Source organism: Prionailurus bengalensis, chromosome E4, assembly GCF_016509475.1.
Source record: "Prionailurus bengalensis isolate Pbe53 chromosome E4, Fcat_Pben_1.1_paternal_pri, whole genome shotgun sequence".
NCBI lineage: Eukaryota > Metazoa > Chordata > Mammalia > Carnivora > Felidae > Prionailurus > Prionailurus bengalensis.
The window spans coordinates 62,952,674-62,978,627 of record NC_057360.1 but is presented as its reverse complement, the minus strand read 5'-3'; the positions used below and the strand labels follow the sequence as shown (position 1 = coordinate 62,978,627).

General features: G+C 55.6%; 1 protein-coding gene across 4 annotated transcripts in view; it reads right to left on the bottom strand.

The window, feature by feature from the left end:
• The window catches only part of OLFML2B (olfactomedin like 2B), a 37,059-nt gene extending 11,338 nt beyond the window's left edge, over positions 1–25,721 (bottom strand). The window contains exons 1-5 of one of the 4 annotated variants that reach the window (XM_043567578.1): positions 25,287–25,721; positions 22,666–22,929; positions 20,324–20,431; positions 7,391–7,567; positions 1,852–2,077 (exon numbers count right to left, since the gene is read on the bottom strand). In XM_043567578.1, coding sequence (XP_043423513.1) covers positions 1,852–2,077; positions 7,391–7,567; positions 20,324–20,431; positions 22,666–22,929; positions 25,287–25,463 — 952 coding nt within the window. In that variant the 5' untranslated portion in view covers positions 25,464–25,721. The remainder of the gene's footprint in view (positions 1–1,851; positions 2,078–7,390; positions 7,568–20,323; positions 20,432–22,665; positions 22,930–25,286) is intronic. The other 3 variants (XM_043567579.1, XM_043567580.1, XM_043567581.1) reach the window with 3 other exon arrangements.
• Between the last annotated feature and the right edge of the window lie 233 nt (positions 25,722–25,954).

Sequence of the window (25,954 nt, the reverse complement as noted above, 5' to 3'; positions counted from 1 at the left end):
TTCCACGACATGACAGCCTGATTCAGAGATGCAGCCCGGCTGGGATTGCAGAAGAGGCAGGTGGGAAGCAGCGGAGATGGGAGGGCTCTGCATCTCCTGGAGGGTCTCTGAACAGACCGCCTCTGGGCTCCACCCGGTCTCTGGGGCACCAGGAGGACGCACAGCCACGACCTGAGCTGGAGGAAGTCACCCCACCCCTGTCCACTCCCCTGGCAGACACAAATGGAGCACATTCAACAACGGTGAGCAGAACAAACATCCTTCCCCTTCATGGAGCTTCTGTCCAATGGTGCAGACACTAAACAATAGACAGCACGCTTACAGTGCTTGGGGGAGAAAGTCGAGGGGGGTGAGGCATGCCCTGGAGCAGGGAGGCGAAAGGAGACTTCCAGTAATGGATAAAGTGGTCAGGAGGGAGATGAGCAGAGGCCCTAAGGAGGTGAAAGAGTTGGCTAAGCAGCCATCAGAGGAAGAGTATTCTGGGGAGAACAGCAGCAGTGCAAAGGCCCTGAGGCCAGAACCTGCCTGCGAAGGCTGAGGAGCAGCCAGTGTGGAAGAAGCAGAGGGTGTGAGGGGAGAGTAACAGGTGACATCAGGGAGGACACAGGAGCCACGTCACATTGGGTTTGACTGCTGTTTGGACTTGAGTTCTTCTTGTGCATGAAATGGGGGACTGTGCACGGTTTTGAGCAGAGAAGGAATATGAGGAGGCAAAGATCTCTTAGGACACAAAGTCTAACCACAGATGAAATAAACAGAGAATTGCATTTCATCTGTTTGTTAAAACCACCATTAAGGAACTGAAGCCATGGGCAGGGCAAAAACGTTTGCAGTACATACAATTAACAAAGGACTTGTTCCAGAATATGTAAAAGAAAAAAAAAAATCCCCTAAGTCAGTAATTTAAAAAGACAGGGGCGCCTGAGTGGCTCAGGTGGTTAAGTGTCCGACTTCAGTTCAGGTCATGATCTCACAGTCCGTGGGTTTGAGCCCCACGTCGGGCTCTGTGCTGACGGCTCAGAGCCTGGAGGCTCCTTCGGATTCTGTGTCTCCCTCTCTCTCTCTACCCCTCCCACACTCATGCTCTGTCTCTGTCTCAAAAATAAATAAACATTAAAAAAAATAAATTAAAAAAAAAGGCAACAAACATGGTTAAAAATGGGCAAAGGGCACCTGGGTGGCTCAGTTGGTTGAGCGTCCGACTTCGGCTCGGGTCATGATTTCATGGCTCGTGGGTTCGAGCCCTGCATCAAGCTCTGTGCTGACAGCTCAGAGCCTGGAACCTGCTGCGGGTGCTCTGTCTCCCTTTCTGCCCCTCCCCTGGTTGCACGCTCGCACGCTCTGTCTCTCAAAAATAAATAAACATTAAAAAAAATTTTTTTACATGGGCAAAATGACTATGCCAACAGCTAGGTGAGCATCAACTGTGAGGAGGGACAGGGGAGAAGCCCAGGTACCCTGGAGGCAGGAACAGGTGCGGCGGGGGGCGGGGGCAGGGGTCTGAGCACATCATCCCACCTCCAAGCCTCAGTGTCCTCATCTGCAAACTGGGAAACCAGGCTGGGGGGTGAGGGTGGGGGGTGCACCGAAGTCCCTTAAAGCTCTGCTGTGTGATCTTCTGCAAGCCCAGAGAGGTCAAGTGACTTGCCCAAAGCTGCTCAGCAAACTGTGAGAAGATACAGCAGGAACTCTGGATAGTTCGTAACCGCAGGCAATTTTCCCATGACCCGGCTGGCCCGGAGAGGCCACGGCAGCAATCGGACCCCAGAAGGGGCGTGTGGCTCGGAGGACGTGCAGATACACAGGGTGCAAACGGTGACTCCCTCCCCACCCCGCCGACCCCCAACTCACGCTGCTCTTCGATGTTGTTCTCCTCCTCCGGGACCTTGGCCTTATAGTAGGTGATGCCCCGGATGACGGTGGGCTTGGAGGCCGGCCGGCCCCGCAGGGGGACCTGCCTCTGTAGGGGCCGCTGAGGCCTCACCACCTCGGGTGGGGCCAGGGGCCGCGTCTGCAGGAGCTCGATGGAGTTGATCTGCTGGGACACGGTTTCTTCCTGCAGAAACCGCTCCTCATACTGTTCAGAGGGGACACAAGTTAAGGTCGGGTCACTGGCCAGACAGGCAGAGGTAGGCGGAGGGACTGCTGGAGCCGGGACACTGTCCTACGTGCTTTACGGACACCAACCAATCTTCCCCTGAGTCCCACGAGGTAGGAGCTATTTATCACTCCCATGTACACATCAGGAACCTGAGGCACAGAGACGTCATGTAAATTGCCCAAGGTCCCACAGCAGGTAAGTGGTAGCAGCAGGATTTGAACCCAGGCCCTCTGGCTCCAGCACGTGTCTCTGTAACGTCCACACTGTGCTTTCCAGCCTAGGGCTGCTGCGTGACTTAGATCTCGTCTCAGCTGTTTCCGGGGAGGTCTGTGTGTGGGCAACGGTGCCCAGGCTGGGACATGAGGCCCGAGAACCAAGATGCACCCCTCGGGATGAAGCTTTTCCTTCCACGATCAGAAGGAACTGCTCCACAGCCTCCCTGATGCATCCAGGATAAAGTCCAAAGTGCCTGGCCTGGCATTTTCCACCCTCTTAAGCACGGACCCGGACCCAGCTCAGCATTCCCCTGTCTTGTCCTGCGCCCCCAGCCCCAACCCTTCCTTGGTGCTTCAGTCACCTGGCTGACTCCTCAAACTCTCGGCTCTCCTGAGCTGCTGGGCCTTTGCTCGGACTGTTTTCTCCATCTGGAAGGCCTCCTCTCTTCCCCCCTCTAGCTACTCATCACAATGTACCCATTTCTCAAGGCCCCGCTAACCTCTCACGTCCTTAAGAAAATAGTCCCAGCCCTTCTCGTTCATAATTAATCTTTGTTTCCCAGTTCTCACTCTGCACTTTGTGGCAGAAACTTCTCACCGACCGCGTAAATCCCGTCTCCTTGTTCCTCTCTAATGGGAAGCTGGCTTTGTGGGAGGGGCCACGGGACAAAGTCCTGGCCGGTGGGGTGGAAGCAGAAGTTGGTGGAAAGAGCTTTGGGAAGAGCTCCTTAAAAGGGAGGCTGCGTCGGCTAGAAGGCATCTTTCGCGCTCTTCCTGACTGGTCTGGCCTGAAATGCGGACGGGCGGCTAGAGTGGAGCGGCCCTCCTGTGACCGGGAGGGGGTCTGGAGGACGGACGCCACTGATGGCACCATGAAGTTAACCACCCACCACGGTCTGCCTGCCCCTGGAGCCCTTCCACACGAAAGAACAGCAGACTCGGGCCTTCTCCTCACGATGCTGAACGCAGCTCCTAAGGGACACAAGTCTATCCCTTGTGCCGCAGCACCTCTCCCAGCCTGCCTTCCGTGGGCTTATTTAAGAATTTGCCTCTGCGGACCATATGGAATAAAAGGACAGCAATCACCTCTCGCTCATTTTTGATGCCCCCGGCTGGGCGCTCCTTAATATTTACACTGAATTTCCCTGAAGTCATCTCTGTGCCCAACACGGGGCTCAAACTCATGGCCCCGAGATCAAGAGTCGCTTACTCTACTGACTGAACCACCCAGGCACCCCCCGTTGCTCTGGAGTTTTTAATCAGAACAAATCCCGAGGAACAGTCTACATTTGTGACCGGCACTGGGATTCTGTCAAATGATGCTTTAAAGTAGGCAGCCCATGACCCAGGCCTCTTTTTTTTTTTTTTTTTTTTAAGTTCCGTTTATTTAAGTAATCTCCTCACCCAACATTGGGCTTGACCTCATGGCCCCGAGATCAAGAGTCGCACGCCCCTCCGACGGAGCCAGCCGGGCGCCCCGACCTGGGCGTCCTGACAGCACCCTGAGGACGCTGCCGTGCTGGTTCTGGTCCAGCGGAAGAAGCGCCCTGTCCTCCGTGGAGCTGCTGCCCAGGGAATGGCCTCTTGTGTCCACGGCGTGGCACGCCCTCTGGGTCCTGCCTCGGTCCATCTGGTCACGTAGCCACCCCCAACCCAGGATCCCGATCACCCCCCACTGAGAACAACAGACTTTGGGCACAGGTTCCTGGGAGCTGAGTTCAAAGCCAGGGCCGCCCATAGGTGGGTCCAGTTCCTGAGGGGTGTGGCCCTGTCCTGCTCTCAGGAGGAGGGCTCCGGGGGCTCCATAGTGAAGAGGAGCCTTCCTGTCGCCCCCGAGCCATGGAAGCCCCCTCCTCACCACGACGAGGTGGGCAAGCGCCCCTAAATCCCGTTACCTGAGACCCCAGTGACATCCCCCCAGAGAAGCAGAGCCCACTGAGAAACAACACCTCTGTCCCCGGAGGCCCAGGGTCCTGAGAGGCAGGGCAGGGCCTTCAGGGTCACAGAATATGAGCTGGAGGAAAGCCAGCCCGAATGGCCAACTTTCTCACTTTGCACAGAAAGAAGCAAATAAGGCTCTTGTTTTGACCTTAAAAATCTGGCCTGGAGGAAACCTGGAGTCCTTCCCAACCACACCCCCAAGGCTGTACTGGGTTTTCCCGTGACAAAAGAGCTGAACCAGGTGACAGAGCAGACATGGCAGCTCCATGCTCCCTGGCGTCCCGTGGGGACCGACTTCTCCGAAGCAGGGGCACCTCGGGGCGCCTGGGTGGCGCAGTCGGTTAAGCGTCCGACTTCAGCCAGGTCACGATCTCGCGGTCCGGGAGTTCGAGTCCCGCGTCGGGCTCTGGGCTGATGGCTCAGAGCCTGGAGCCTGTTTCCGATTCTGTGTCTCCCTCTCTCTCTGCCCCTCCCCCGTTCATGCTCTGTCTCTCTCTGTCCCAAAAATAAATAAACGTTGAAAAAAAAAATTTTATAAAAAAAGCAGGGGCACCTCTCTGCCAGCCTCCCCTGGCTGGGACCAGACGGCGCTCTAGAAAGGGGCGGGCGTGTGCCCAGGGGAGCCCCCACTCCTGCCACCTGCCCCCTCCTCAATTCCCACTTCCTGCTGGTGAGCTGAGCTGGACTAGAGATGCAGGGATACGTGGCCTGTGGGGAAGAATTTCAGTGGGCTCCCATTCTGACCAGACGTGTCCCTTTATGGCATTTTTTAACCCTTACGACAATGAGGCAAGGCAGAGAGCACTTTACAAATAAGCAAAGAGGGGCTCGGGGTCATTTAGAAATTCGGCTGAAGGTCAATCAGTGAAGTGGCCGAGAGGGGCACTTCCGAATTAGGCCCAGGGCTGCTGTCTTTAGAGCCTGCACGCTTCCTTACATTCAGCCACACTGCCCACACCGGTGACCACGGGACGGACTTGTCTGCCATCCAAAAACTCGTCTACACCCCCAAGCCCACAAGGCCATGGTCTGGCTACTGCCCAGCAGACTTGGGGATCCCTCATTTCCCACTGGGAAAGGAGGCTGGGAAGCTGAGAAGAGGCCCCCAAGCGCCTGACTCAGACGCTGTGGGCCGGCTAATTGCTGGACCCTGGCCTCCCTCCGCATTGCAAAAGCAGGTTGTCATTTCTTCATGGTAAACCCCAGGAACTGTCTTTAATTCCAGGCTCCCCGGGACAGGCGGGAACTGCAGTTCCTTCTCCCAGCCAAGCAGATGGAGTAAGACCATGGCGGCCTCTGCCAGAGAACATATAATTTCCCTGGATCCGCTGGCGACAGGCTGTGCTGGGCGGCCGCTGCCCCCACCAAGCTCTGATTTCCTCTCTCTGTTAATCCAAGAGTCTGTTGTATGACTTCAACTCCTGGCGTCCCTGTGTCCCCACTCCCAACCCGGCCCCCAGAGCCCCTTGCCAGCCCTCCAGGCAACGACCTTGTTGGAGAGAGGCCTCCAACAAATGGCCATTCACCACGCCGAGAAACCCCAACATCATCGACGAGAACCCTGAAAATAACCACCGAACCCAGCACCCCATTTGCCCCCTTTTGAGTCATGGGGTTCGCTACAGAGACAGAAAGATGAAGCGGGGGGGGCAGGAAGATCCTAGCCTTGGCCTTCCCCCTCCCCACCCCTCCCTGGCCCAGGCTCTACCCCCTGGCACGGGAGGATTGTGCTCACCTCAGCAGCGTGCTGAACGGGGATTTCAGGAGGGGAAAGGGCTTTGCTGAGCAAGGACAAAACGGGTTTGGTGCATTTGATTTGGTTTACTGTTTGCCCTCAGGAAATATGAGCCGGGTTGCCGAACATACCACATAATGTATCATCAAGACAACAGACGGGTTCTCAGGCTCAGCCGACTGGGAAACTGGAAGCCAGAGAGGGCAGGGAATGCCGGACTCCGCTGGGCACTGGGCCAGCTCAAGTTGCCAGATGGGCTGAGACAGGAGTGGCTGGGTCCCAGGTGCGGGGAAAGGGTACCTCCAAGTTCCCTTCCAGCCCAAATGTCCTCAGCTTTTTGGTTTAGAAGCTCAGATCTGGGGCGCCTGTTGAGTGTCCGACTTCGGCTCAGGTCATGATCTCACGGTTCGTGAGTTCGAGCCCCGCGTCGGGCTCTATGCTGACAGCTGGAGCCTGGAGCCTGCTTGGGATTCTGTGTCTCCCTCTCTCTCTGCCCCTCCCCCACCCATGCTCGGTCTCTCTCCCTCTCAAAAATAAATGTTAAAAGAAAATTTCTAAGTTCAGACTTGTTCAAGGATGACCCACTAAGCTGACTAAACACATGCTCAGCAGCTAGTGCCTTGGGGACAACTAAAAATGAGAATAAAAATAATTGCTTAAGAAACATGGTATTTCCAAAAAATCATCAAAGCAGTCATCATGGGCAAAGCCAGAAAATTATTGGCCTTCCTTATACTTATTTTCTGGTCTGGAACTGGTTTTATTTTCAATTCCTTCTTGGGCAGGGCGCAAGCACCGTATGGTCTTCAGGGTTTCTGGCCTCCACAGTCCTGATCTGCCCACTGTCCTGCCTTCGGAATACATGTGCCCAGGATTTCCCCTAACCCACAGCTGCCGCCTGCCTGGCATCTCTTTTACGAGTCTCCAAGCGTCCCGAGCATCGGCTGACTTCCTCTCTTACCCCAGTTCCTAGTGGCCCAGGCAACAGGCTCCTACGCGGCAATGCCTAGCCCTTCTCCACGTCGCAGTGCACAGCAACGGCTCAGACGCTCTGAGTGTCCAAGGCCCTGCGCCCTGCCTGCCCCCCAACACCCTGCCAGGGGACACCTCGGCGGCAACACTCACTCACGGAGCCCCTCTGGGCCGCAGAGTCAACCCTGCCCCATCACACCCACAGAACTGCTACCTAGATAAAATGACACCGTGACCGTGAAAGAACCAAATCCGGCAAAGCTCCGTGCACGCGTGAGAGCCATGCCAAGTCCGCGTGGCAAGAGAAAGGTGGCCGGGCACTGATGGGTTCCGCAGGTGGCAAGCGTGGGGCTCGTGGGGGTCAGGGCAGAGAGGGAATGGGCACAAAGCAGGCTGTGCTCGGAGGCCAGGGAGCCGGGGCCGTACCTCGGGGTGGGTGTAGGCGGCCGCCGCGTCCCTCTGCAAGGCCGAGCGGACGTCCGGCATGCTGTCCAGGAGGCTCTGAGAGCAGTTCCCTTTCGCCCGCTTGTTCATCTCCGTTCGGATTTCTTCCATGTCTTCTTTGATTTGCTCATTTTCCTTGGTGAGGTTTTTGGAAACTTCCTGAGAGGAGAATAAATGTAAAAAAGAAAATCCATGATGAGGCGTCTGGGTGGCTCAGTCGGGTAAGCATCTGACTTGGGCTCAGGTCACGATCTCACGGTTTGTGAGATCGAGCCCTGCATGGGGCTCTGTGCTGACAGCTCGGAGCCTGGAGCCTGCTTCGGATTCTGTGTCTCCCTCTCTCTCTGCCCCTCCCCTGCTCAGTCTCTCTCTCCTTCAAAAATAAATAAATGTTAAAAACAGTCAAAAAAAGAAAAAGAAGACCCATTAATGTGCTCTAAAGATGAGCAGAAGGCAGCTGGCAGCCATCTTCGGCTCAGAGCTAGAAACGCAAAAGCGGGCTGAGAAATCAGCCAAGAAGTGACTGGGGCTCTGGAGAGGTCCGGCCCTGTGCCGAGGGCCAGATCCCAGGCAGTATTTCTGGGCCAATACGGCTCTGGGGTGTCCCACTGCTGGACATGCTACCCCAAACTCCCATAGCTTTCCTAGTCATGACACTGCCTTGTCTCTAGGTCACCAGGACACCTGGCTCCTTTTCTGTCATTTGCACACGGTCGTCCTTATCCGGTGAGAATTAACACTACAAAAACTTCCACTCATACCCCATACATGTGTACCAGCAGCTCAATGAACGGAAGAAGGGTTTTTAAAGCAATTTTAGAAGAGGTGGCTGAAGACATCTACTTAACCTGCATTTCTAATGAACACAAACTAACCCCCAGCACTTTGAAAGCATCATTTACGTAGAAAACCCACAGGCTGGTTTTAAACTTTCCTATTTACCCATAAAAACAGATTCCCTAAATGACTTCCACCTGGCAAAGGAATGGTGTTCCAGTCCTGGTTCACACCGGAAGGGACCAAAGGTACATCTAAGCCAACCAACACTGGTGAGTACCTCCTGTGTGTCTAAGGAGCAAAGCCTCACGATACCCTGGGGCTCTTGGTCTGGGGGTGCCGGGGAGGCGCCAACTATAACTGGGAAGAAGGTCCGCGTGGCAAGAGGAAGGTGGCCGGGCACCAATGGGTTCCGCAGGTGGCAAGTGTGGGGCTCGTGGGGGTCAGAGCAGAGAGGGAATGGGCACAAAGCAGGGCCCCAGAGGTGGTGACGCAGCAAGGGATTTGAACCAGGGATGGGTACCGACAGGCTCAGAGGGGCCCTTCTCCTCTGGTTATTCTGAGGGAGGTTGGTTTACTGCACGGAGACCCAACACTGTCCTGCTCTGGCCTGCATTCTAGTTTGCATGAGCATCTGAGTTTTTATTTTTAATTAAAAAAAATATTTTTTTTCCACGTTTATTTATTTTGGGGACAGAGAGAGACAGAGCATGAACAGGGGAGGGGCAGAGAGAGAGGAAGACACAGAATCGGAAACAGGCTCCAGGCTCTGAGCCATCAGCCCAGAGCCCGACGCGAGGCTCGAACTCACGGACCGCGAGATCGTGACCTGGCTGAAGTCGGACGCTTAACCGACTGCACCACCCAGGCGTCCCTATTTTTTAATTTTTTTAACGTTCATTCATCTTTGAGAGACAGAGAGAGATAGGGTGCGAGCCAGGGAGGGGCAGAGAGAGAGGAAGACACAGAATCCGAAGCAGGCTCCGGGCTCTGAGCTGTCAGCACAGACAGGTGCCCCGTGAGTTTTCAGATGTGATGTTCTCCTTGGGCCGTGTTTATGACGTGGGTAGAGGAAGCCACCATGTAAAACAGAAGATGCATTTGCTTTCTGTCTTGGGGACCGTAAAAGCACAGACGTTGACAGGCACAGCCCTGCAGCCTGGCAGGACACTAAGTCCTAGGGGAAAGCCGCCGTAGCTCCGAGTGGGGTGTAGAGGTATCCAGGCCAGCAGTAACCCCGGCATTGTGGCTCCCATGGCTCCCATGGGGGCTCCCCTGACCAGTCTACTAGGCCCCGGAACCACCGGCCATGCCATTCTCCTGACATTTCATTTCACGGCAGATTTCGAGCACTGGGAGGGCTTGATGTGTTTTGTGGGGCTCAGGCTAAGCTCGTATCTTTAAATGGCAGTTAACTGTGAGAGAGAAAGCCCCTGAGAAAGAAGTCTTCTTTAAGGAATACCCAGAATGAGCAGTCTTACCGGCGGTCAAGTGCAATGGTTAAGAGCATGGATTCTGGAGGGAACAGTCTGGCTTACATGTCAATGTTATTCCTACTTCTTTGATCCTAGACAAATCAAAGTCCCTGAGCTGCAGTGTCCCCAGGGGTAAAATGGAGTACTACTAGGATTTTCCCTACGGATTGTTAGGAGTAAATAAGTGAATATATATGGAAGTGCATGGGACATGGTGATTATTTTTGATAGGACGTTACAGCTGGGTGTTCTAGGCCCCTGCAGGATCCCAGAATTCAAGCCCTTCTCAGATGGGGAAACTGAGGCCCAGAGGAACGATGTGGTTTTCCCACGATGATAGACACAAAAGTGGCAGAGCTGAGCCCAGCACCCGGCCTCCTGGCCCTTGCTTCCGCAGTTCACTTGTGGAACCACTAAGACGGCCGGGGGGAGGGTCCTGGAGCTCAGCCAGTTCTCTGAGCAGTGGGGAGCCCATCAGAGGGGCCTGTGAATGTGGCAGTGTGGTCTCAGGGTATATGAGAGAATATGCATATGCAGAGAAATGCAGAAATGGTGGATTCCCCTAAGTCCTTGTTACACAAAGCATGTCTCAGGAACCCGTTAGGAGTGCAGTCTGGGGCCCCGCCCAGGCACCTGCGGAATCAGAATCTGCGTTTTAACAAGACCCCCAGGCGATGTGCATACACATCAAAGTTTGAGAAGGGCTGTCTTAAATGTTGGAAGCTTGGGGTACATCTGCTGGAAACAGGGCCAAAATGTATGAAAGGGGCTGTTTCACCGGAGCCAAATATTTGGATTCACATGTTTCTTTTTTGTTTTTAAAGATTTCATTTTTTAAAAATTTCTTTTACATGTTTATTTATTTTTCAGAGACAGAGAGCATGGGCGGGGAAGGGGCAGAGACAGAGCCAGAATCCGAAGCAGGCTCCAGGCTCTGAGCTGTCAGCACAGAACGTGACTCAGGGCTCGAACCCACGAATTGTGAGATCATGACCTGAGCCTAAGTTGGACACTTAACCGACTGAGACACCCAAGCGCCCCTAAACATTTTATCTTTAAGTAATCTCTACACCCAATGTGGGGCTTGAACTCACAACCCCGAGATTAAGAGTCTCATGTTCTACCGCGGAGCCAGCCAGGCGCCCCGGGATTCACGCCTTTCTGTACATCCACGAGCACCTGCTAAGAGCAGCGTCCAGGCATCTCCCCCATAAATTCTCCACATCCTGAGGCAACACAGCCCAGCAGGCTCAGTGGTTCAGAGTGTTACTTCTTCATTAATGCATTAATGTGCTCAGTGCTGGGCACCAAGGGGTCCAGCAGAAGCCACAAAGCCCAGGATCCTGCTCTGATAAAGACCACCCCTTCCCACCTTGAGGGGAAGAAAGCAATAAACAAGAAAGCACCGACTAGTGACAAGTGGAAGGCAGGGCGAGGTGACAGAGGTAGCTTCTGACTCCTCATCGAGGTCAATGACTGTCTCTAAGGTGGGGGCTGAGGCCCTCGGACTCCACTCTGGGTGGATCCCATGGCAGGGCCCGCATAGCCTTATGGCCAAAACAAGATTCCGCCTGATTCCTGAACGCCCTGCAAGAGTCCGCATCGGCCTGTGCGCTCACTGGGAGGCAAAGGGGCGGCCCCCCAGATTCACCTGCTCTCTAGACCCCGGGGGTTCTAGGTCCCTGGAGGGGCTTCCTTCTCACTGATGTATGAGTCCCCAGTACCCTTTCTGATTTCAGTGAGGAAGCATTATTTTGGGTTTCGGCACGGGAGGGTTGACATGGCACGGCCTTGAGCGCCCATGGGAACAACAGAGTTTACTCTCCTGAATCAACACCCGGCTGGCGGTGACATCACCCCACCGGCCAGCCAGGCTGAGCCAGGCGGCGTCCCCCAGGATGGCACAGCGGCTCTACCTCCTCAGCCACCCGCTGACCCGGCCACCTCCCCACTCCCCGGGGGCGCTGGCCCTGCAGGGCTCCCCACGGCCCCCTGAGAGTCTGGCTTCCCCGTGGGGCACTTCTCAGGAAGTACGGGGGAGGCTGCCCACACAGGGCCCTCTAGACTTAGCCCTGGCAGAAGAGTGAACCCCATGACCTCATGCCTTGGGCTCTTCCCCCGGGACAGCTGCAACCGTGACGTCCGTGGCGACTGCTGCTTGGCTCACGGGCAGCGCTGGCAATGTGGCTGAGGAGGCAGGCAGGGGGTCTACCTGGCAGGGGCCGGCACACTGCACGGTGGCTGCCAAGGATCCCGGTGCTATGAGGAGGAGGGTGGGGAGGAGGGCGGAAGAGCCAGTGGACAGAAGGCTGGCACCAGAGGCTGGGCACAGCCAGGCGCAGCACTTAAAGACCCGAGCACAGCCAAGGACCTGAGAGGCGCTCACAGAGCAGGCGGCTCGTGCTGGAGGGACACGCGGTCGGGCACCGGGCACGGGAGGGTGCGAGCCCAGGGCGCGAAGGGGACCAGCATCCCGTGCTGACTACGGCCAGATGCACAGATACCAGAGGAAGGAACCAGGCGAGGGGCTGGGTGTAGGCGAAGTCGGGGGCACAGCTGGCACGTGGTCAGCCAGAGCCATGGAGGGTCTGGTGCAGGTGGGTGGGATGGGGGCAGGGGCCAGGGCCGAGGGGGAGACTGAGCAAGAGCGTGAGCCGGCGGTGCTGGGACCTGCTGGGACCTGCTGGGACCTGAGGAAGAGACACCATGGCGCAGGGCTCTGGCCGCTCGCTGTGGTCTCACTCCCCCTGCCCAGAGCCCTGGACGGCGCTGCCGTGAGGGGAGGTGCTGGCTCCGGGGACCAGCCCACACCGCCATCGCCACCGGAAGGCAGGTGATGGGACCGCTCTGGGAATAATGACGCTGCCCCCACCCCCCAAGCAGGCCTGGCATGGAGAATGAACCAGGGGCTGCCTGCACGGTGCCAGGCACGGAGTAGGACTTGGTGTGCCCAGCGAAGCTGGAGTGGGACCCCTGCGACCCCAGCAGCAGACAGGCAGGTGGGAAAGAGCAAGTGAGCTAAGGTTCGGTGGGCTGGGCAGGAGGGAAGGGGACGGCCCGAGGCTGCTGTGTCTTAAAGAGACGCACCAGACACCTCCAGGAGGAGACAGAGCTGGACTGCGGCTGGGCCAAGCCTGGGCCCCAGGTCATGCAGCAGGCACGTGTCCCCACATCCCAAGAGGCCACCTGACCCCATCGCTCGATGGCTGGGAGTACACAGGGCCCGATACAGATGGCAAGCCTGAGGGCCCAGACACTGGCCTTCCTTGAGGGGGGTGAAGGTGTGGGGGTGACCGGATCCTGGGTGGGGGGGGCCCACTCACGGCTCCTGGTCACTCGCCTGCCCTTCCCCCTCTGAGCCGTCCAGGACGCAGCGAGGACCAGGTGGCCTGGGACAGCCGCCCCAGCCAACAGCTGTCTCCAGCCCCTGGTGAAAGAGCTGGGGTGGGGGGGGAAAGCAGCTAGAAGCAGCCGGTGCTCCAGCTGACAGGACCCGGAGCGATCCTGGAGCACGGATGACGGAGCTGGGCAGGCCGCCTGGGTGCAGGGGCCACCTGCTGTCGCCTTCAATCACTCCCCCCCCCCCCGCCCAGCCCCAGACAGCTGCTGCGCGTCTAGCCCGCATCAGCTGTGGGGCCAAGACCTGGAAACAGAGATGGCTCAGGCCCAGGTTGCCCTCAAAAGTCCAGAGCCCGGAAGGACAGTCAACCAAGCAAAGAACAAGAAGTCCCAGGCCTCTGCTGGTGAATTTGCTTTAGGGGCAACCTCACCCCTTTAAAACAGCCACGGGCTCCTTCACGTCCTGGCACCTACGAGCTGCTCCCAGGCCAGCAGACGGAGGGCGGGCTCTCACACCTTTAGTCTGGTTAGCCGAAAGAAAACCTTTCTTTCCACGGAGACAAATTCGATTTGAAGTACATACAAGCCCAGGAGATGGAATATATTCACTCGAACCCATATTCAGATGTAACTGAATTAAGTAACATTAAAGCCGAAATTTATCTTAGAAATATTATCTCCAACCCTTTCCCCTTTCACAGATGACAACACAGTGGTCAGACAGAGTGGGGGACGCTTCTCTCCAAGAGCAGGAGAGGCAGGACGTGACCAACTGCAAAAGCAGATTTGCTCAGGAAAAAGAGTGAATCCTGGGGGTGTCTAGAAGGGCATGGAAGGCAGGCACAGAGGGGAGGCCTGGAAAGAGACAGTTCCCCTAACTCACGGCCAGGCCTGCACAGATGAAAATTACATTTTCCTATTAGTTGATGAAAAGATACATCCCCTCGAGTCAGGAATGCTCCTGTGATCTTGCCTTTCAGACCAGAAACACAAAGGCCACCGAATCCTTTGGTTTGAAGAAGAAGCCTCAGCAAAGCCTGTGCTGGCACATTCTGGGGAGCAGGCCAGTTCTGAGTCTGGTAACTACATCACAGAGTTTTAAATTTTTTTTAATGTTTACTTTTGAGAGACAGAGCATGAGCAGGGGAGGAGCAGAGAGAGAGGGAGGCACAGAATCTGAAGCAGGGTCCAGGTTCTGAGCTGTCAGCACAGAGCCCAATGAGGGGCTCGAACCCACAGACCACGAGATCATGACCTGAGCCAAAGCCAGATGCTCAACCGACTGAGCCACCCAGGCGCCCCATTTTTTATTATTTATTTTTTGCATCACAGATTTTAAATCTTACTCGGACACAAAGCTATCAGGGGAAAAGGCTTCGGAGAACACACAGGGTTCCACGGTGACCATCTGTGCTCACGGACAAGTTTTACAAACCCCGGCAGATGTGTGTGAGGAGAAGAAGAGTCGAGTCACCCTCTCCAGAAGGTGCAGGGCTTCCACAACAGAAAGCACACTCCGGGAAGCTTGCAGGCACGCAGCTGTGTTAAGAGCAGGGGCCGTGCACCCACACGTACACGTGGACATACGTATCCACAGTCACACGCATATCCAAGTACCTGGGAGCACTGACAGGTGTCCTGCTGCCACGCGGGGGTGGGGCACTTCTTCACAAAGTCCTGCAAGTTGTGTAGGAATGACTTAATCATACTAAAACCCTGACGCTAGAAGAGATTATTTTAATGACCTGTCCCTCTGTCCTTTTCTCCACTTTGATAATCAATCTGCTCCCGGAAGCAGTATTTGGCACTGGGCATAGGACCCCATGACTCTGTCCCGCTGCCTTCAGAATCCATCCCCGGGCCTGGGCAGCCTACGAGGTTTCGGGTCTCCGGGTGCACTCAGAGCTCAGGGTAAAAGTCTTCTCAGCGGAATCACTGTCACTGCCGGGCCTAGACGCAATGAACAGGGTTTGCCTTTGGAAGCCACAGATTGTCCTTCTAGACTTCCGATTCCCCACCTCTGCTGGCACCTCTTCTCTGTGCCCACCCACCCCTGACTCTAATGTAACTCATACTCCTGGTTCTCCTTCCCCTTCCCAGCCACTGCCAGGAGAGGGTCAGCCTTACTCTGCCACATCCAAGGTCCTGGACCGCTGACCACTTTGGATGTTACTTCTCCCTGGACCAGTTCTCGAGGAACGCCCGTGGGGTTTCGGGCCTCCACCAGGCGAGCAGAAAAGATGTGTGGGGGGTTAGGTTTCTGGAATACAGTGAAATGGCCCTGCTCTGCTACACTCTCCAAACTGACGAAAGCTAGAAAGTCTGACCACAGCAGGTGCTGGCGAGGACGTGTGTGGCACTTTCAGTCCCCGCTGGAGGGAACGTAAACTTGAACTACCACTTGGGAACACAGCTTGGCAACCCCCCCGCCCTACAGATGAAGATGAGCGTAACTAACGTCCCAGTAGCTCCCTTCCTACTTACACACCACAGAGAAATGCACGCGCGTGTGGGCCAGGGACACAGACAGGGACGTGCATGTACAGGGAGACTCCTGGACTACTGTGAATTATAAAACTGAAAACACACCCCATATCCATCATCAGTACGACAGAGTGACCAACGGTGGAACATTCACACGACAGACTACTACACGGCGATATAGATAAATGAACCACAGGACACAAAACCGCGTAGGTAACTATTAAAAGCAAGGGGTGCCTGGCTTGCTCAGTGGGTAGAGCATGTAACTCTTGCTATCTGGGTCATGAGTTCGAGCCCCACGCGTGGCGTGGAATTTACTTAAAAACTATTGAAAACAAAATTGAGGGGCGCCTGGCTGGCTTAGTCGGTTGGGCATCCGACTTTGGCTCAGGTCATGATCTCATGGTTTGTGAGTTCGAGCCCCACGTCCAGGGCTCTCTGCTGTCGGCGTAGATAGAACCCGCTTCAGATCCTCTCTCCCCCTCTCTCTTTGCCCCTCCCCCGCTCACATTCTCCCTCTCTCTCGAAAATAAACAAATATATTTTAAAAATAAATGTTTAAAAAAAAACTAACAAAATAAAATCTTAAGAAAACACACAAATGAGTGAAAGAAGCCTAACACACACGTGTGTGCACACGCGGACACACACAACTCTGTAGGACTCTTTATTTAGAGTTCAAAAACAGACAAAACTAGTGTATTTAGGGATGCATCCTTAGGTAATGAAAATGTTTAAAAAAAAAACAAGCAAGGAAGATGATTAACATAAAAGTCAGGACAGAGGTTCACTTCAGGGAGGGGGTGTGAGGAGAGGCCATGTGGGGGGCGCTGAGCTTTCCTGAGCTGGGTGGTAGTTACATGGGCATTTGCTTTATAATCTTTTTTTAAGTTTATTTATTAAGTTTATTTATTTTGACAGAGAGAGACAGAGAGACAGAGAGAAAATGCAAGCAGGGAAGAGCAGAGAAAGAGAGAGAGAGAGAGAGAGAGAGAGAGAGAGAGAGAGAGAGGATCCCAAGCAGGTTCCGCACAGACAGTGCAGGGCTCTAACTCACAAACCATGAGATCACGACCTGAGCCGAAATCAAGAGTCGGACGCTTAACCGACTGAGCCCCCAGATGCCCGGCTCTGTAATAATTTAAGCTGTACCCTCACCGTGTACGTACTTTTCTATGCGTGTGTTATTTTCACAATTCAGAACAACAGCTTCACCCAAATCGCTCCACGAAGCAGAGCTCTCGGAGTTGATTTTACCAAAAGGCGAGACTCGAACGGTTTAGATTCGCCTTCTCTCTCCTTCCTCTTTCATCTGCAAATGGAGTTTCCATTCCTTCGTCCTCCTACATCCCAGGGGCGGGGATGCACACGTGTGCCCGCAGCCATTGCCAGGCCCTGATCCTACTCTGGGCAAGACGCCCCTTCAATCTGCCCCCTTTGTCCGGTCTGACCTCCGAAGCACTCCCCTTGGGCTTCCAGAACATCCAAAGACCAGGAGCAGGATTGTACTTCCATTCCTCCCGCAGAGCCCGGCTGCAGACGGAGTGTTTTCCCCATTTACCCAACACCGTGCCTCTCCACCGAATGCAGACAGACAGTCAGCCAGCGCCAGCCGGGAGACGAGAGGCTGGGTGTCACGCCGGGAGACGGTGCTCTGCTCCGTGGGCCCGGGGCCCGGACCCATCTGTGACAACTGCCACGCCACAGCCCCCTGCAGCCCTGGACTGCCTGCTGTGCGGAACCTCTCACTCCTGCTAATCCTATTTAACAGGAATTCTGGGACACAGCCACAGTTCTGCCTAGAAGTTCCCTTGGAAGAGCTATTGTTTTCAGCTCCAGTTAGGAAAAACTGATGCTTCCAGGGCAGATAGCAATGATTCAAAGCAACTTACGGGGCTGATTAGAAAGAGCCCCAGCCCAGGAGCCAGAAGGCCTGAGCTCCTGCCTACGTTTCCCTAGCACTTTCCACAGGCCTCACATCCTGCCCAGCTCACAGGGACAAATGTACGGAATGTATACGGGGTGGTTTAAAAACCATAATTGCTATAGAAATATAGGGGATTATTATTATTAATACGAAGGGCCAGTTTTTGCTACTAAACATACCATGGTTTTAAAAAAGAGATCACTCTCGGGGCGCCTGGGTGGCGCCGTCGGTTAAGCGTCCGACTTCAGCTCAGGTCACGATCTCGCGGTCCGCGAGTTCGAGCCCTGCGTCGGGCTCTGGGCTGATGGCTCGGAGCCTGGAGCCTGTTTCTGATCCTGTGTCTCCCTCTCTCTCTGCCCCTCCCCCGTTCATGCTCTGTCTCTCTCTGTCCCAAAAATAAATAAACGTTGAAAAAAAAAAAAATTTAAAATAAAAAGAGATCACTCTAAAAAAAAAAAAAAAAAAAAGAAAGAAAGAAAGAAAAAAGAAAAAGGAAAAGGGATCACTCTGGCTGAAGAACTAGGATCAATTTCGGCAAAAATCCAGTTATTGTGTGACTGCACCAAACTCACCCACTAAACCCACTCCTCTCCTGTGCCGGCAGTAAGGGCTCAGCTGCTAACAGGCTGCAAAGAGACCACAGCCCTTGAACCACGCGCTCGGAGGCCCAGCGCCTGACTCTGGCCTCACCAGCACTGTGCTCCACCCCCGGAGCTGTCTTTCCCAGGCTCCAGGCTGTTCGGCAGACAGAATGAAAACCAGGTGAAAGCGGAAGCGGCTGCCCGCCCTGTTCTATTAAAAAAAAAAAAAAAAAAAAAAAAAAAAGCAGCCCTCTTTCAGAAAGGGCATTGCACGTTTGGATGGTGCTGGATGCCAAGGGTTAAAGCACTTTCCAATTTCCAAGGACGACTTGGGTCCTGGTTTAACTTCTTTTGAGCCCATTTGAAAGAATCAGGAGAAAGAATCCCAAGCCCGCATGAAGCCCTTCGATAGAAGGGTGGCGTTGACCATTCCCAGTCTCTGCACGCCAGCCGCCAATGCTGGGGACAGAAGAGAGTGAAGATGAGGCCAGCTCCTCTTGGGACGTGCCCTCAGCAAGAGTGGGCTGATGTGGTCCCGTTGGCCGCCTCGAACTGTCTGTGAAGCTCAGGCTCCAGGGCCCCGACGCTTCTCAGCAGACCTGGTAACTGAAAGGCTGGGGACCCACCAAGCCTCCCAGGGCTGGTGGCCATGGTCAGAAAACGCTCATCACGGCACAGGGAGAGTCAAGCCTAAAGACGGGCGGACAAGGAAGCGGCGTTCGCTTTCCGGGAACACTGGGGTGTAAGGAAGGGGCTGGAACCAACCTTCGCAAGGGCAACGTTTCATCACCCGCATCCCAGCAACTCGGACAGAGCAGCAGAGAGATGCTGCCCCCACTCACTCCCTGGCCATACCCCGAGCGCCTTGTTTTGTTTAACCATTTCAAAGTGTTTCCAAGATGATTAGCTCACTTTTTTATCCCCTGAGCAACCATGCAAGGTATGTAGGGCACCTCTCCCACTTTACAGATGGGGAAGGTGAGACACAGCCGCTGGGGAGCAGCCAACAGAGAGGCGTCCGCTCCGTCCTGACTCCCGGCCCAGCGAGCGCTCTTGCTGCCAAACTGGAGAGTCTTACCTTTCTCACATCCTGCGGCTGCTCTTCAGCCATCATGGGACCCCAGCTCCTCCATGAGAGCCCACCCCCCAAAGCCCACTTTTTCATGAGGAATATTGGTCTATTAATCATTCCGTTATTAAACTTGCCATTTATAGTAACATTCTAAAGATTGAACAGACCTAATTTTTTGAGTCACCGTTTCAGGTATCAGTTCAAGACGTGGACGCCAGTCAATGACACCTATGTAAGCTCCCGACCAAGAAGGGTGAGTGGGGAATGTCCCTTTTCTGGTGATTAAATGGCTTATCTATGTGTCAGAGCATTACAGCAATGGAATGGTATCCAGGTTACTGTGGTGTGTGAGGATTTCTCTCTCGCACCCCGACCCCCACACCACCCCCTGGAAACCATGGTGCCAGCCACACATCTCCCTGGAGCCCGGTCATAACCATGTGATGCCTGTCTGTGGAAATGACACTATCAGTCCGTTCTCCCAGGGGGTGAAGAGCCTGAATGTTTTCCAGCGGGGAATATTATGCGTCAGTAACCGTTTTCACGTCTTTTTCCTCTCACGTGAACCGGAGATGCGTTACCACACAAATGCACGTGCACGTACAGAGACAGAAAGCAGAACGGCTAAAATGACAAAGCCAAACCAGAAGAAGAAACGAACAGCCATACACCCAGAAGGGAGATGCCGCCATCTTAAAACCGGAAGTGAGAGGCTTACTGTACTTTTATGTTTCATTTAGCTCTGAGTTCCCTGCAAGTCAAGGTGAAAACAGAAATACGATGGAGACACCTGGATGGCTCCATGGGTTAAGCATCTGGCTCTTGATGTGCGCTCAGGTCATGATCTCATGGTTCATGAGTTCGAGCCCTGTGTGGGACTCTGCACTCACAGCATGGGCCTACTTGGGATTCTTTCTCTCTCTGTCCCTCTCTCTCTGCCCCTCCCCGTCTTGAGCACACATATGCACACACACGCTCTCTCTCTCAAAATAAATAAACTTAAAAAAAAAGAAATACATTGATTATATGGTTCTTGTGTGTGAAAAAAGAAAGTATTTACATTTATATTTCATCAATTCTTTGTCACCCACGATTTGGCATGAGTTTGAATGGGTGTTTTATGTATATGTTTTCTTCCCAAAGCACAGGATAGGTGAAGTCTAGTCAGGATACATGCTTTCTGAAAAAATGTTGTGGGAAGTTGGATATGCTTTCGGGCCTGATGGAGAGAAAGATACGGAAACCCAGAATCTTCCTTACCTCCTCCAGTTTATCCATCCGTCCAACCAGTTTGGTAGTGACAGAATGCAGCTTCAGGAGATCCAGACCATAGAAGGCTCCTTCCAGCATGTCTATGATGGTGGAAAGCTATGGAACGTGAGTAGCAGGTTAGTCGAGGGCTGGGGTGTGACACCCAAGACGAGACTTCTCCTGTCAGACCCCCAAGCTGGAGGCTCAACAGAGAGGCCACTGGCCAGGAACGGAGAGGGGGGCTCTTGGAAACTGGCGTTTTGTAGGTGGGAAGTATTGTGCCCCCTGGAATACTCAGATAAGAAAATGGAAGAATCCAGGGGTGCCTGGGTGGCTCAGTCGGTTAAGCGTCTGACTTCAGATCAGGTCATGATCTAGTGGTTTGTGAGTTCGAGCCCCGCGTCGGGCTCTGTGCTGACAGCTCAGACCCTGGAGCCTGCTTCGGATTCTGTGTCTCCCTCTCTCTCTGCCCCTCCCCTGCTCATGCTCTGTTTCACTCTGTCTCAAAAATAAAATTTAAAAAAATTAAAAAAAAAAAAAAGAATCCTAGAAGAACAAGTGAAACAAGTCTACACATCTTCACCCAATCGCTCAGACCCCTTTTCTTCTGTTAGGTGTATGCCTGCTTGTCTTTCCTCTTAGACGCTGAGCTCCTTGAAAGTGGTGCCCCATCTTTGTTTCCCCAAGATCCCTAGCACAGCACCTGGCCCACAAGAGGTGATCTATAAATACTCAACAAAGTGGCTCATAAACTTCGATGCCTTGAGGATGTGCTCCTGAAATACCCAACCTCGTTGTCTACCCTGGGAGATACCAACAGTTTTCCCTCAGCACTAAAACTAAACTAACCACGGGGTAAAAGAGGCCCCATGACCCATCTCTGCGATAGCATGCCATCGTAGGGCGCGAGCCTTCTCAGTGCTTTTAATGCTGTCCTTCCCGCCAGTACTCTGGGAGGACGGTGGCCGAATATCTGGTGACATCCAGGTCACCCAGAGCGCAGGCAAAGGGGCAGGTGAGAGATGCTTGAACCGGGCCTCCCTGCCGAGGACCAGTCCCTGGAAGAATCTGCTGGACACCCTTCTGCGATTTCTGTTCCCCACCCGTCTCCCAGCCTTGCTGGTAGATGAGGAATTCCATGTCACGAGACACTTGTGTTCAGAAGCCCTCCTTCCTCCCCACCAGAGGAAAGTAGCTGAACTGGGGGTGAGAGCCGCAAAAAGGCATCTTGTTGGCACGCACTGGGATGATTTTCTGAGTGGCTCCCAATAGAAAATTTTGCCTGCTGCTGTTCCAGAAGCCCCCAGGAGTCCAATCCTGTAACTGGGTGGTTCAGAGAGCGGCTTGATGGTGGGGCTGCGGCTCTGAGGCACACTGGATCCCGGGGCAGGATGTTAAAGCACTGTCCTGCTAACCCCCGCTCTGCGAGAAGGGCATCCATGACCGCCAGCTACCGAGCGCGTACCAGGCACGGGCACAGAGGCAGCTCTTCACGTTGGTCATTCACGAACAGGACGCGTGTCTACTGACCCTGACTGCGTATCAGGCACCGTGCCGAGTACTCCATAGGGTCATCCATCGGTTCCCAAAGCAACCCCCCAAAGCAGACGTTGTTATCCCCACTTGCTACTCAAGGAGACCAAGGTCGGGCAAGGCAGTTAGGCACCTTGAGTAGGATTACACGGCAAAGAATAGCGGAGCAACAATCTGAACCCAAGTCTGTGTGACTGCAAAACCAGGCCCAGGCCACCGCTCCCCCCTGCCGCCCCCCACTGCAATGAAGCGGGGAGGGCAGAGATCGGACAAAGCCCTCAGCCCACCCCTGCAGCAGCCTCAGGCAGGCCTGAGCTTCCCCCCCTCCCCCCACCCAGACCAGGATCACAGTCTGATGCCGACCTACAGCCGGCCCCAGGCCCCTCCTACCCTGGGTCACCCCGGGCCCGCGGGCTGAGGACTGACGGGCTCGCCCCTCCTCGTCTCTCGCCTCTTTAGGGTGCGTGCTGGGCTGACAGTAAATCGTGGCAACAGCTCTCCGGGAGAAGAACACTGAGTTCTTCTGGCCCCCGGGCCTGGCAGTGCCTCCCAGGCCCAGCCTCCCTGGCTCCATAGGGAGAGGCAGGCACACTTTGCTGTCGGCATCCCCTTTAGACGTCGGATTGCGAACAACCGCTTTGTCACATGACCAGCCTCGGACACACACAGTACTCCAGATGCCAGGGCCTGACCTTTGCAGGCTAAGACACGTCCCATTTACTCAAAGGCCTTACAATCCCTGCAACAGCTTCTGCCAGAGGCCTGGGTCCCGAAGGCGTCCTCCCACCCCTGGCCTCGCCCCCACACCAGGTCCTTACCTTCAAGTCCCGGCTGTCTGCCGCCCGCAGCTTCTGGAGCCGAAAGTCTCCCTCACAGGGATTGAGGGCCGACGGGGGTGCGACACAGGCACATTTGCAGGACGAGCCCGAGGTGATGGTTTCCACGGTGTAGAAGTCTTCCTTCCTGGAGGTCCCCTCGTTGACCCTCTGACAGGCGTCTCGGCCCAGGGGTCTCACCACGCACTTGCACTGACAGTCTGAGCCCTCAGACACAGCCTTGACCTTGTCATAGTCTCCCAGCAACTAGACAACAGAGATAAAGCAAGAAAGGGCTGGGTGTGCAAATACAGGCGCCTATCAGCCCAGCACCTAGGAAGGCTCTCCACTCACCCTGTTGAATGTCCTGCACTAGCCCAAGACCTCAGACAACTCTGAACTGTGGAGAGAAGAGGTCATCAGAACACAGTTTGCTGACTCTGAAATTTCCTTGAAGGCACGAGGAGTTCAGCTCTCTTCATTTGTCTTGGAAAGCTATGTGCTTCTCAGGGGGCCTTAGCCTTTCATCATTTCAAGGAAAAAAACAAATGAGCCCCATCGTTCTTCCAACGGCCCTTGCCTTAGCGGACATCCAGATTTAGATTAAAAAAGAAAAAGGAGAAGGGGCTAAAGGGAGGATTGGAAAGCTGATATTCCAATCTGAAGGCTACTTGCTTTGATCCTTGTTCACTCAGTGACCACATACTGAATGCCCATTCGGGGCTGTGCCAGGTAAACAGACGGGCCAGAGAGCCCACCCACGGGAGCTCTCCGTGCAGGAGGCACACAGATCACAGCCATGCCAGGTAAAGGGTGGCAAGTGCCCTGACGTGATGATGCAGGGCAGTCGGCGGGGAGGGGGCGCTCAACCTGGCGAGAGGGGCTCCGGCCAAGCATCAGAGGAGACTTCCTGGAGGAAGTGGTATTTGATCTGGCCCTCGAAAGACGGCTTCAGTTTGGAAAAAGAGAGGCTGAGTAAGGTTTACGCAGCCTAGGGATTCATTTGGCTCCTTGAACAGCTTCTGAACCCAAACCCTAGGCCAAAGCCAGGAGAGCAAACTGGCAGTGGTTGCTGCTTCTACGATGCTAAACATTTCCTTCTGAGCCCTGGCCCCTGCCAGCCTCCCCAGGCTGGAAATCACACAGCAGCAGCAGCAGGCTTTCTGGAGCCACCATTCTGGGCACTTGCTCGGGGTGGGGGTGGGGGGGAAGCCTCCTTCCTCCTCTGCACAGATCCCGCATCCCCAAAGCCACAGGGGCCCCCAAAGCCTTTCTAGGCACCGGGAAGGGTTCCCTTCACTTGCCTAATGACCTCGGCAGGCAGGCAGAGACCTAGCTGGAGTGGAAATGTTCCTGGGATGCTGTCTGGGGGGGGGGGGGGGGAGGGAGAAGGCTTGTAATGTTTTTCTTGCAAAGGCTGGGTTTCTTCTAACACTAATATTTGCTTTAGAGCTGTTGTCAAATACAGAATGGCGCAGCGGGCTAAGGGGTAGCAGTGCAGGGTGACTGAAGCGGCCGGTCCTCAGGGGCTGACAGTAAATCGTGGCTGTCTGCTCTCTGAGACTCTGCCTAGATTCCTGCCGGAGCCCGTGCCGAGGCCCCGGGTGGATTCCTTCCTTTCAGACTCCGGTTTCAAGAACACTTGTGGATGGTCCTCCAGAGCCCCAACATGAAGGGTTTTCATGTCCTTTCGGTTTAGGGGACAATGAGAGGTATGGGTAGCTCTAGGGATAGATAGCAGCCTAACTTCCCGAGGAAGGGGAACTGATTGTTCTTCCCCCCGGAAGGAGACAGGACCCAGAGCAAAGGCTTCTCCAGATGCAGCCATCCCTCATCTTGAGGATGACGGCAACTCCCACCACACGTCATCATGCTGAACGGAACACTCCAGAGAACTGTCCCTTCCAGTCACCTGGGCTGCAGATTGTCAGAAGACCTGGCTCTACCCACCTGGAGCTACAGCCGGGGAACCAGGGTATGTGTGACCATCGAGTCAGATAAAGCGAGCCAAGTACTTTGTAAAGGGGCACTTGACCAAGCCGGTCCCTATCAGCTGTCACTCACCCCCCACTGACCACGCGCCAGAGGTGAATGGGTCTGCATTTCCACCCTGCCTTCACCAACACACGCCGCCCCTCTGCACGGGGCCACCTGCCACGCGTCACACCTGCAGCTGCTGCTGGGTCTCGACCCCGCTTCTCCCTGGTGGGTGTCTCACTCCGGCCCGTCAAGTGTCTCCCCCTGGGGCAGCCGTCCGCCCGCCCCAGGCCAACGTGCCCGCCTGTTGTCACATTCCAATTCCCACGAACAGCCACACAGGCAAGACACGACCACACTTTCGCAACCCTTGAGCTAGAAACTAGGTCTGGATTATTACTGTCCGTTTACGTCCCTCTTTCCAGGGAGCTGCGCGGAGTCTTCCCTTCCTTCTCTCCTTTCTCCCGATTCGGTAACCTTGAAGTACCCGTCCGTCCCCGGAGAAACGCAGCGAGGAGGGCACCGCGCACGCCCCTCCCTCCGGGAACGGGGCGCAGCGGCCGGCCGCACGCCAGCGACGACGGCCACCTCCGGTCCCCCCTCCACCCAGCGCCCCGGCCCGGGGGTGGCCAGGGCCCGCCGCCTACCTGCGACAAAACGTTCTCCTGGTTGTCCGCCTCGTTCTGCAGGGTCTCGTCCTCCGTGGGCGCCACCGTCGGCGCGTCCGGCGGCTCGCTCGTGCCGGCGGGGGTCACGGTGGCCCCCCACTGGGCCCGGGCCACCACCAGAGCGCCGCAGACGACCAGCAGCAGGGGCTTGGCCATGAGGGACGCGGGCAGAGGGGCTGCGCCCGGGGGAGAGCGGCGGGCTCGGGCTGCGGGCTGGCACTGAGGCGGAGGGCGGCGCGGCCGCGGCCCGGGAGTGGCCGCTCAGAGCGCCTGCTGACGCTGGGCGCGGCTGAGCGCGGCGGGAGGGTGCGCCCCCGAGCCCCGGCGCATGTCCTCCCCGGCGCGAGCGGCCGCGACTGTGCGGCCCCGGCCGAGAGCGGGGCGCGGGGCGGGGGCGCGGGGCGGCGCGGGGCGGGGGGGGGGGGGGAGAGGGGGCGGGGGGCGGGGAGCGGCGGCGCCGGGAGCGAGCGCGGCGTCCGCCCGGGGGCTCAGGTGGCAGGCGGGGCGCCGGGGGGCGGGGCGGCGCGGAGGGAGGGAGGGGGAGAGGGCGGGGGCGGGGCCTCCATTGTGCGCGCGGCCCGCCCCTCCCGGCCCCGCTCGGCGCCCCCGTGGCCGCCGCGCGCGCGCGCGCCCCCCCCCATCACGCT